This window comes from Acyrthosiphon pisum, chromosome X, assembly GCF_005508785.2.
Source record: "Acyrthosiphon pisum isolate AL4f chromosome X, pea_aphid_22Mar2018_4r6ur, whole genome shotgun sequence".
Taxonomy (NCBI): domain Eukaryota; kingdom Metazoa; phylum Arthropoda; class Insecta; order Hemiptera; family Aphididae; genus Acyrthosiphon; species Acyrthosiphon pisum.
Window position 1 is genome coordinate 85,743,380 of NC_042493.1, and position 12,378 is coordinate 85,755,757.

A 12,378-nucleotide genomic window follows, 5' to 3' on the forward strand; every position below is an offset into this window, starting at 1 on the left:
TAAAAATATTGAAAACTGACACTGTCCGTAAACAGCTCAAAAAGAGTCAACTTATATTCAACATTTTATCGTGTATAGAAAATGCTAATATAATACATTCAGTGATATTTTCAAATATCTACAGTCATTCGTTTTTGAATAACAATAAAATAAGAGTATTGTCACATGAGCAATCGAGCGAATATAAAATGTTGTAAAAATATGAATTTCAAACGCTCATATAAATTTAATTTAACTTTCTTGTAGACATTTTTTTTTTGATAAAGGTAGACAACATTATGAGGAATCTTGTATTACATTTTAAAATTTTAGATTTAAAAAGAAAATTTTTTACGAATGCTTAACACAAAATAATTTTCTAATATTCGTGATTTTTACATATTTTGTCAATTTTTGAACTTTAAATGCTAATAAAAAAAAAGATAATGTAATATTTTAATGACTAAGGATTTTTAATATTTTTCAAATGTCATTGTAACAATATAGTAGGAGCCTTGTATTAAATTTTCAAGTATTTTTATTCGACAAATAAAGTTTTATTGACATTCATAGAAAAAAAAACTAATAATATTGGAAACTGAAAATGTCCCTAAATAGTTCAAAACAAATCAAAATATTTTGAAAAATTTATCATGTATAGAAAATGGAAATATAAACAACCAGTGAAAATGTCATGTATCTACAGTCATTCGATTTAAAGTTACACCAAAAACCAAAATCAATTTTCTCGAAAACAGATTTTGCGTAAAAATTCCCGTTTTTCCTTAACTTTTCTTTTGTTTTTCACGGCGCTTTTGAAGACTATTGGAAATTTCAAATTTTGACCTCCCGAATGCACCAACAAGATTCACTTTCCCATCAAACAAGATACTGTTGAAAAAAATCGAAGCAATTTACTGCCCCAAACCGTGATGACAGACACAAAAATAAAAAAAACACACATCATTGTAAAATCAATACATTCATCGTTCCACTCAGAATCTAAAATATTGTAAATTTAAATTATGTTTAAATGGTTTTGATACAATATTTAGACAAATCAATATGTCATTCCCTCAAAAATATTATTCTCTATATTTTTTTGTAATGAGTGATTTTACTCTAAGATTACTTCAAAACATAGAAAAATGATTCTGTGTAATTAATGCGTTTTGTCTATACTGCGCGTGGGCCAGAGAGAGAAAACAAATAGTGAGCTGACATCGTCTTAAGGTATGTACCTATGATTAAACGCATCTGTCACAACACAATGCAATGCATTGTGTGGCCCGATATGTTATTGCGGTTTCACCAGAATTTTTTTTGACTCATGCTGCAATAACACATCTTGTCATTCGTGTGGGACGAGCCTAAAATAAAAGGCGCAATCCGTTGTTATCATAAATATTACGTCGTTGCGTCATTATATTGATATAAATCTAACAATAACTATAAAAATACTGAATGACACTACAAATATAGAGTCCGATGATATAAACACTTTTTGGGCATTTTTTTGAGTACCTACTTATTTAATATTTATGATTACCTATACATTTTAGATTCTGAGTGGAACGATGAATGTATTCATTTTACAATGATGTGTTTTTTATTTTTTTTTTTTTTTGTGTCTGTCATCGCCTTTTAGGACAGTAAAAATGCTTAGATTTTCTTCAACAGTATCTCTTCTGATAGGAAAGTGAATCTAGTTGGTATTTTTTTTTTTTGGGGGGGGGGGGGTCAAAAGTAAAAATTTCCCAGTAGTTTTCAAAAGCACCGTGAAAAACAAAAGAAAAATTAAGGAAAAACGGGAATTTTTACGCAAAACTTGTTTTGAGAAAATTGATTTTGGTTTTTAGTGCAACTTTTAAACAAATGACCGTAGCCCGTAGGTAGGTACTTGAAAATTTCACTGAATGTTTATATTTTCATTTTCCATACAACATACAATTTTTAAAATAATTTGACTCTTTTTGAGTGGTTTACGGACAGTGTCAGTTTTCCTTTTTTTAGTTTTTTTTTCTATTAATTTCATTAAATTTTATTTGTTGGGTAAAAACGCGCGAACATTTAATGCAATGCTCCTGATATATTGTTACAATAGCAGTTTAAAAATATTAAAAATACATAGGTACAATTTTTTTTTATAATCATTTAAAGTTCAAATTTTGACAAAATGTATATCAAATTTAAAATTTAATAATTATTTTGTAGTTAAAAATGTATAAAAGTTCAACTTTTATAGCTAAGGATTGATAATTTAATACAAGGTTCCACGTAAATAGGTTATATATAAATTACTTTGTTCACAATAATATCATCAAATATACTTCGTAATATCATACGCTGTCAGTCTTCGCTCAGAATCGTTTTTCTTATACAATGATATTATATCATTGAATTCAAATTTAACACCATCCATTACAGTGACCCACTTGTAACCTACTATAGGTACAGCTAAGCGACACCCACTTGCCCACCTTTTTTTAAATTTGTACTACACATTTAAAGTGTACAATAATCATCTAAATACTAAAATGTCACATCTCATTATTATTACATGTTGGCGTTGTAAAAATAAATAAATAAATAAATAAAAACCAGATGATATTGGCACTTATGACTCTAATTATATTTGGTTCATTCTAGGTTGGTATTGTATATACTCCGTATAATTTAATAAAATCAATGATTAGTGGGTGAAGTAATAATGTAGTATTTGCATTTACAATAAAATAATAGGTGTCTTAAACTGAAGGTACGCCTGCTGTGCATGAACTTTCAATACCACATTCATCTGTGCCTCTGAGTATTTTAAACATCCCTTTGTCGCCCCATTGTTCGCCCCAAGAATTGACCATCAGCCAATATGGTGTACCTTCTTCTACGCCCCATCCAATCATTTTAACTGCATGTCCTCCCAGGTACGATGCGTTCCCGGTTCTTTGGTAAACTCCTATAAAAAAATATTCGTTATATTATACATGATGACAGTATTGTGAACATGAAATCGCACGTGATAGACATTGCCATTATGAAAAATTATATATTATGAATATTGCAGGGACATATACAAAAATAAAAAATTGGGAAAGATTATAGTAGTTTTTGGAGGGGGGTTCATAGATGATTGATATAAATAAATTACACAACTGTTGATTTCCATGGGGGGAGGTTTGAACCCCCTCTGTAGGTATATAATGCGTGCCTGGAATATTATATTAATAATTAAACGTTCCAGTCCTGGTAGCCTATGTTAGTGTTATGCATAATTGCGTCGATTATAATAAAATAGTAAATTTAAAAAAAAACGTAAGTACCCGATTCGTAATTCATAAAGTCATCGTACACGTCGAACGACGCCTCAATGGGTCCGTACACCATCGTGTCTTTCTGCATGGTTGTGTTTTTGAGGTAATACGCGTCTTTCGCTATATTTACATGTACAAAATAGAATTAATTCTGTGAACAATTTTACAACCATGGTCTTGGTTTGAATGCGGTTATTTCGATTTACTTTTGTAATGGTTCTTCTTGTAATCGATTGTATCGTCACCGTAACATTTCTTCGAACATTTATGATTACGTTCGGTTGGCTGTCCCGAGCATGAATTGTGTCCCTCGTCGTCTTTCACGCAAGGTGGTACTCTGTACGGTTGGCATCCCTACATATAATATATTATATTATAACATTTTTAATTTGTAGACCATTATTATAAAGTTTAATGTGTATTTAAATGTTTTCTGTTAAAAGGTTCAAATGACTTATGCACTTATCACTTATATGTATAGAGTCTTTTGATAGAGTTTAAACAGGTAGGTGCAGTATTATAAATTAATTTATTATTTTACATCGGTAGTGTCGTAGTCGCCTCCGGTGACAACGCCGTGTCTTTTGAAATATTGCCAAGCTTTCAATGGGTAACCTCCATTACATCCAAAACCGCATCTGTGACAGCAGAACGTTAGCTCTTCGGCGGATATGAGTTCATTGAATTCTCCATTCGTCGCTACGCATAGTCGATCAGCGAACGCTCCGGTGGTACCATGAGCCTATATGTATAGATTAATTTAATTCAACAACATATCATAATACAATGTATCAAGTGTTGATAGTGGGTAGTTGTGCAACAGATTTATGCACAACTGTATAATATATTCGTTCATTACCCAACATGATCCACAATTTCCTTGATTACGGACGTGTCCGATTGTTTCGCAATAATCCCATTCTAATCTCGAGTCGAAAAATTCTGGAACTTCACTATTATCCATGTACAATTCGTCATTTTCCTTGATTGGACTTTTGGAAACGCCTAAGAGACGCTTTGAGCCTAATAACCGAACGATTTGTTCTTTGGGCGTATTTTCGGGAAAATTTTGTTTGGCCTAAAGTACATTAATAATACATTTTTATTCAGTTATAAGTATACCATAGTTTTACTATAATTTAATTTAATTTATATTTTTCTATTTACAAGATTAGTTTACTTACGCGTACAACCATTAAGTTGTAATTAAAACATGATATAAAAAGTAACTTTTACGTAATATATACTTTTTAAAAATTAATATTTATTACACATTTACGTACACATATTATTACGTATAATAATATATAAATATGTTATTATGCATATGTAATATGTATTGATAGTCAATTAAATTAATTGTCAAGTACATTAATAATACATTTTTATTCAGTTATAAGTATACCATAGTTTTACTATAATTTAATTTAACTTATATTTTTTATTTACAAGATTAGTTTACTTACGCGTACAACTATTAAGTTGTATTTAAAACATGTTATAAAAAAATAACTTTTACGTAATATATACTTTTTAAAAATTAATATTTATTACACATTTACGTACACATATTATTATGTGTAATAATATATATAAATATGTTATTATGCATATGTAATATGTATTGATAGTCAATTAAACTAATTGTATATTAGAACAGACATACGCGAATCTTACCTTCCAAGTCTTAGCAACTTCGTTAATTTTGTTTATATAATCTTTACTTAAGAAATGTGCTTGTTCTGTAAAGTATACACTAAGTAATATCACAGAAATCAAAATTACGAATTTAGCCATTATTTTACGAGAAATAAAAAAGGTTTAATATCTGTCCACACATATACTGTGTATCAATATGATAATAATTATGGTCGGTGTAGGTAATTTATATAGTTTTCTTACAGTCTACTTTTACGCCGTCACTCAATATGTAAATACACACTTTAACTATATGAGTAAGAAAACACTTTTATTGTATTTAGTATTTACGTTTCATAAATCTTATCAGTTTTTCTTTTCTTATTTAAACAATACTATCAGTAGTATGTACTACAATATTATATAGATCATATATAATAATTAATAATTATATATTGTATTATATTATATTCTGCTAATGGATTCTCAAAACGCAAGAAAACGATTAGATAATATAATTTTTCTTGTATAGGGTTTTCTCTCTCACAAATATGATTTTTTTTGTTATTAGAGAAATATTAACAGACACTTGTCTGTGTCATTAATTAATTTTAAATTTAAATTAGGTATTATAGAAAGAACAAGACAGTTAATAAGTAATGGTTGAAAGTCGCATTCGCAGTTGGGGATACTGGTATGGACTGCGATTGAGTCCCAGGTTGAATGCATGCGGTTGAGTAGTAAATATTATTGTTATGTAGGTATATAATATTATTATACAAACTACGCGATTAATCTTTAATAGCTGATACATAAAATATATGATATAGACTATTACTTGAGTAATTTACTTATTAAGTCAAATTAATCATAATAATTCGGAATACATATATTTATGTTGGTGTGATTTATTATTGAAAACTAAGGATTGAGAAACACAAACAATGTTAACAGGTTGTAGGTCACGTACAATTATATGGATCACCAAGTATTATATGCATTGCATTGCATACCGTTTGTTTAATACCTACATGTTTATGGGACTTACACGCAGCGAACTTCAAATAAATGAAACATATCCTAAAAGTGTGGACGTATAGGCACTATAAGTAACTATATGTCTATATAGATACATCCTCACAACATTTAAAACGTGCAAACTTTTTTGATGGCCCATAGATAAGTTTAATGCAAAAATAATGTTTTTTTCACTAATGTAAATAAAAAAATAGTAATAAATTCTTAAAAACACATGCTTAATTTTACAACAAAATACCAATAAATTCATCGCTTTGCACAGAATCTAAAAGTGTTCGTTTTACTTTTACTATAGGTTCGTATTATATTCTTTTACCTATATATATTAATATAAACAGATAAGTACCTATATTAATATATACAGACACAGGCGCGGACTAGTAAAAAAGAGCGCGGGATGCTGCATAATTTAAAGGGCAAATAAAACAAATTTTGGGGCCAAATTTTAAATATGTAGGTTATTTATAAAATATTTAAATATTTTCTTTTGTTTTATTAAAATATTGTAAATACGTTAAAAATGAAAATAGGTGCCAAATTACAAAAAACATTCAAAAAATTACAAATTTATAAACTTCTACAGTTGTATGGTAAAAAAATAAAAATAAATTGATGGTCCGTTATTACACATAACACATTCAAATATTATATTTAATTACTTTTAAAATAACATAAATCCGATTTTAGAGATTGCGACATAGGTAGGTAGTAGATATATGAGTATATGACTAAACAAAGATATACTTACTACTTAAGTGCAATACTTATATATCTCAGTTATACTGATATACATTTTTATGTACACCTGCAGTACAATAACTATAATATTAATAAAAATAATAAACTAACCAAGACAAACTAAAATCTTTAAAAATTGAACCTTCAAAGCTGTTGAATCCAAGCAAAAAATAACTAACAAAAATATATTATATATTGCCGCGATTGTCTGTCTTTGTCTAACACACGTAGAACATAGAAACAATGACGCCTGACAAAAATTAAGGTACTTCTAGTCGTTCGATTTAAAATATGTAAAGATGTTTGAATTGGTATGTAAGTTTACTTTGCATCGGTCGAAACACTTTTTCGATTGTAGCAATATTTTTATGAGAACAAATCGTTTCTGTATATTTTTTTATATAATAGTTTGTGGGTTATATAATTCTGCAATTACAGAGATAATGACAGATAAATGATTTTGGTCACGTTCTTATTTTGGTACATTAAAAAGCAATAACTAGTAGCAGTTAATAAAACTATAACTAAATGTGTAGGTCTCAGAATTAATAAGAGCATAAACATTGTCATAGGCCGCAGCATTTGGTGTAGAAGGGACAAAGGGTCACGAAGGGCTAAAAATCGAGAGGGCAAACTTATGGGTCAGTAAATTGTGATTAATTTTTGTACAGTATAATGTTTACAGTTTTGCGCCTGTACAGACATAATAATTATAGAAGAAACCGAAGCAGACTTAAAACGGTCGGCAGAAAAACTAATAAGTAAGGCAAAAGAGATTGGACTACAATAGTTAATGAGGAAAAAACGAAATATTTAATAGTGTCGCGTAGAGAACAAGTACAAAATTTGTTAGTCTGCTTGTCATTCGTCAGCTTGTACCTGTGTTTAAATCAAGATTAATCTCCAAAAATACAAAAATAAGACTTTATAAAGTACTCATTAGGCCTATAGTCTTGTATGCCTGTGGAGCGTGGGCGTCAACAAAGTCGGTCAAGAAAAGATTACTACTATTTGAAAGAAAAATACTGCGTAGAATCTATGGGCCCAAAAGAAACGAGGAAAATGTATATGAACGGAGAACTAATGCAGAACTGAGGGCAATATTCAATGAACCAAACATAGTGGGAATTCTTAAAAGCAGACGAATAAGCTGGGCCGGGCATGTTTGGAGAGCGGAGGACCAAACAGTACATGATGTCACAATGTGGAAACCAAACAAAAAACGACTGATAGGGAGACCAAGACAGCGATGGACTGACCGAGTCAAAGAAGACCTCAAGATTCTGGGTATTAGAGAGGGAGAACAACTGGCGAAGAACAGAGAGTTGTGGTGAGGCTTAGTAGAAGCGGCGATGGACCTTCAAGGCCCGGAATAAGCAAAAAAAAAAAAATTACATTTTGAATAAAATATTTAAAAATATATTGATTGATTTGTTTCTGAGATAATAGGACCTTATAATAAACTCGAGTCAATGAAAGTATGTTTCATCAAAATAACATTACGTGATATTATGTTTAATGCTTATTTAATGAAATTTGTATGAATTTGTGCTATGAATATCAGAATTTGTACGTATTTATTTCCAAAATAGTGTGGAAGGGGAAGGGCCCATGGAAACTTTTCTACAGCACTCCCCAGAAAAAAAATCTTTTCAAACCCTTTTTTGAGTGTATTTTTCGTAAGATTTTGTTAACAGTTTTTATATTTTTAGACATTCAGAATTGACCCACTACTCAGCTCTCTTAAAAACTCCCAAAAGCCAAAAGGGCTTGGGAAAAGTAGGTATTTTATGTAGTAAAGCTATATTTCATCTGTAGTTATTCCTATATGGGACATTCATTTTTTTTTCTGAATGGATAAATAAATAAACAACGATAGCTTAAAATAAATATATACCTATGTAAATAATCTATTTTCTAATAAAAGATTCCTCATAAGTTTGTCACCTAGCAATAATTTAAAAAAATCGTTAGGTACTTATCTAAAACACACAATTGCTTGCTTTTTACTAAAAATAGCACACTCAGCACCATTACTCGCTAGTCATGAAAATATTAAAACTCTGTTCACTAGAAAATAGGCGGGAAAGAGCGGACCCATTATTTTTTTTTTAACCCCTCTCATGGGAAGTTTGATGCATCCCTACTCCTTGAGTTTGAATTTAAGTGTATACCAAGTGTTCATAACATCTCACTAGAGCGAAGAGCCATTCCTTCTTTAAATAATAATTTATCTTAGTTTATCTTTGCCCTTAATACCAATTTCTTTTGTTTTGATTCTCTTATCACATTAACCCTTGTCACTATTTTACTGTTATAATTACTTATGTACTTATATATTGTTATTTCAATTGTCGAAAGCCGTTTGGTGTAAATTTATAAAATAAATAAATAAATAAACAACATTTATTATTTTTTTAATTTTTTATGTTCAATGTTTACTAAATTTGTCAAAATCACAAAAATATGTAAATTATTTTATAGTTTCAAATTCATGACGATTTTGATTTTAATACCTAAATTTTAAGGCTTGAACATTTACTACGAGATTCTTAATAATTTTTTTCCACAATTAAAAAAAAAAATGTATTGAATAAGAATATTTTTTAGAGAAGTTTTATGTTCAAATTTTGAGGAAATTGGATACTCAAACATCTAATTACGAACTAGTACGCTATATTTTATCCTCAAACAATTTTTGTTATTAAATTTAAGCAATATTAGTCATAGAAACCTAATACATTTCTTTACGTCTTAAATAACTATTTTCTGTATATAAATAATGAAATTCTGAATATTTAAACTTATAATAGCTGCTTATTATATGCATTTGAAATTGTAAATTTTTTTTCAATTTTTTTAATATAAATGTTAATAAAATTATTTTCACTTTGTAAAAAAAGCATGAAATTTAATTTCAACATTTTTCATAAAATATACTTTAAACAATTAAAATATATCAAAAAACATTAACAACATTTTGTTATAAGCGTCTGAAATTTAAATTTTAAATAATTCATCAAAATCATAAAAGTGATTTCCGTAGTTTTTTTTTTGACATATTGTTTAAAATAACATTTGACCTTATCAAAAAGATTCTTAATAAAAATTATAATTTATAACTAATTAGTTACATTAATTTTAATGCCTTCAATAAAATATAATATAATTCATCGGTAGAATGTCATTACTAATTTGTAGGTAGGTATACCGCGATCTTCTAAATCCAAATAGCAAAAAAAATTTATTCAGTTTTTATTGTTTTCTTCTTTCTTTATAATTATAACATAATATTATAATTTTATTTTTATTTTTTATTTTTTATAATTAATATCTTTTTATAGATTAGGTACTGATTACTGAGCCTGAATAAAAACTCGTGTAGAGGTTCAGGATTTTTTTATGTTTTTATGTTTATATGTTATCGTTGGTGAAATAGAAATAACATAAGTACCTACCTAGATGGTATTTTGATTTTCGAAATTATTTAGAGGAGCCAAAAAATTGATTTATATTAATAAGCATATTTTAATAAATCAATAGTGTATTACTCAAGAAAATTAAAAAATATTGAGATTTTACACCTTAAAGTGAAAGGTATTAAAAATATAGAATATTTCACGAATATGTAATTTATATTGTTATTATTTTAATAAAGTGCATTTGAAAAATCCATTAAAAGTAATTATAGGTACGTAGGTACTTCAAGACTACTTAAAATAATTTTATTATGTAAGAGGATAAAAATGTATTTTAAAAACGTGCGTGATTACGATATTCCAAGAAACTTTTAACTGTCAGGTAAATTATTATTAATATAATATAATATTTAAATTTATGGGTTGAGTGTTTTCATCGAAAAAAGTAATCATTGTTTGATTATTGCATGATGATATTAAACTATTATAAGTAATAATTGAATTATTACCAACATTAATGTTTAATTTATGGGGTGATGGTTTTTTTCAACTTATTAATTGTAAGGTATCTACGTGTAATATATAAGGTAATTTTATAAAAATCCTTAAATATCACATATTTTATTTGTTTTAACGATATATTTATGTTGTAAAAGTGGAATGCAAAATTGTTAAAATACCTATATATGACAGAAGTTAGTTATAACACATTAAAATTAATTTCCAATAATATATTTATTATAACGTTCGTAAGATAGGTATCTATTTTAAATTATACAAACTTACAATATAACGAAAAGCCTACTACCTAGTATCTACATATGAACATGATTAAAATATAATAAAATATAATTACAAATATTAAAAGAGAATTTACCCATTTTCCATAAATATATCACTCACTAGCAGTACTCGAATTGGGGGGGTGCGCAGGGGGACGGAGCTCCCCTACTATTTTTATTTTTTTTTTGCGTACCCCTACTATTTTTTGTATGGCCTGTGTTGAATAATTGCGCCCTTGGAACGCAGTTTTTAAATCGTTAGATTGAGCTCCTCTACTTAATTTTTCCCAATTCGAGCACTGTTCACTAGACTAAACTTAAAGTAAAATATCATAGAAATTTAGATAAAATATTAAAATTTTAGATTTTAGATGAGGTAAAGATTTTTTTTCTCTGAATGTCAATAAAATTGTATTTATTGGGCCAAAAAAAGGGTTCTGATATATTGTTACTATAGCGATTGAAAAATATTGAAAAGATATAAGAACAATGTCTTTATATAAGCATTAAAAGTTTGAATTGAAAATTTAAACGGTGGTTAAGTGGTTGTCGGTCTGCTGTACAGTAGGGCACATGTGGGTCACTGCATAATGGATGGTATTAAATTTGAATTCAATGATATAATATTATAATATCATTGTATACGAAAAACGATAAATTGAGCGGAGACGGTTTGTCATTGTGTACCTATATTTTATATTATATTAATATTGTTTTTACTTATATTAATACAGCAGCTGGTAAGTTGAATTAATATTGCAAAATTACAACAAGATAACTAAAATCATTATTCTTTATTATCTATATAATATGTAACTTCGTCCAAATTTTAAAATAAAATAACTATAAATAATACCGTGTTTTTATATTTTTGAAAATTTTTGGTTACAGAATAATCTACTTACGTGGAACCTTGTTTGAAATCTTCAATTCTTAGCTAGGTATACAATTAGAACATTTTATACATTTTTAACTACAAAATCATTTTTTAATTTTACATTTGATAAATGTTGTCAAAATTTGTATTTTTAATGTTTTTCAACTACTATTGTAACAATATATTAGGAGCCTTGTATTAATTGTTCAGGCTTTTTGACCAACAAATAAAATTGTATTGATATTATATAAAACATTTAAAATGTCCGTAAATAGATCGAAAACAGCAAAAATATTTTGAAAATCTTATGAAGTACCTACAGGAGTTGATAAAATAAACATATGATATAAATGTCAAGTGTCTACGGTTATTTGTTTTTGAATTACAAAAAATAAGAAGATCACTACAAACTTATATGAGGAATTTTGTATTACATCTTAAAATCTTAGATACGAAAATAAAAATTTTTATGAATTTCCAAATAAAAATAATTTGAACATTTCCGTGATTCTTACGTATTTTGTCAAAATTGAAACTTTAATTGCATATAAAAAAAAATTGTGAATTTGTATTTTTAATATTATTCAACCTCCATT

General features: G+C 27.6%; 1 protein-coding gene across 1 annotated transcript; it reads right to left on the reverse strand.

The window, feature by feature from the left end:
• Nucleotides 1-2,587: 2,587 nt before the first annotated feature.
• On the reverse strand, nt 2,588-5,163 carry Catb-84 (cathepsin B-84). Its single transcript, NM_001126146.2, is given in 6 exon segments — nt 2,588-2,935; nt 3,300-3,410; nt 3,497-3,644; nt 3,832-4,032; nt 4,150-4,368; nt 4,968-5,163. Coding segments are annotated over 6 exon segments (1,008 nt in total). The 5' UTR covers nt 5,088-5,163; the 3' UTR covers nt 2,588-2,726.
• Nucleotides 5,164-12,378: the final 7,215 nt, after the last annotated feature.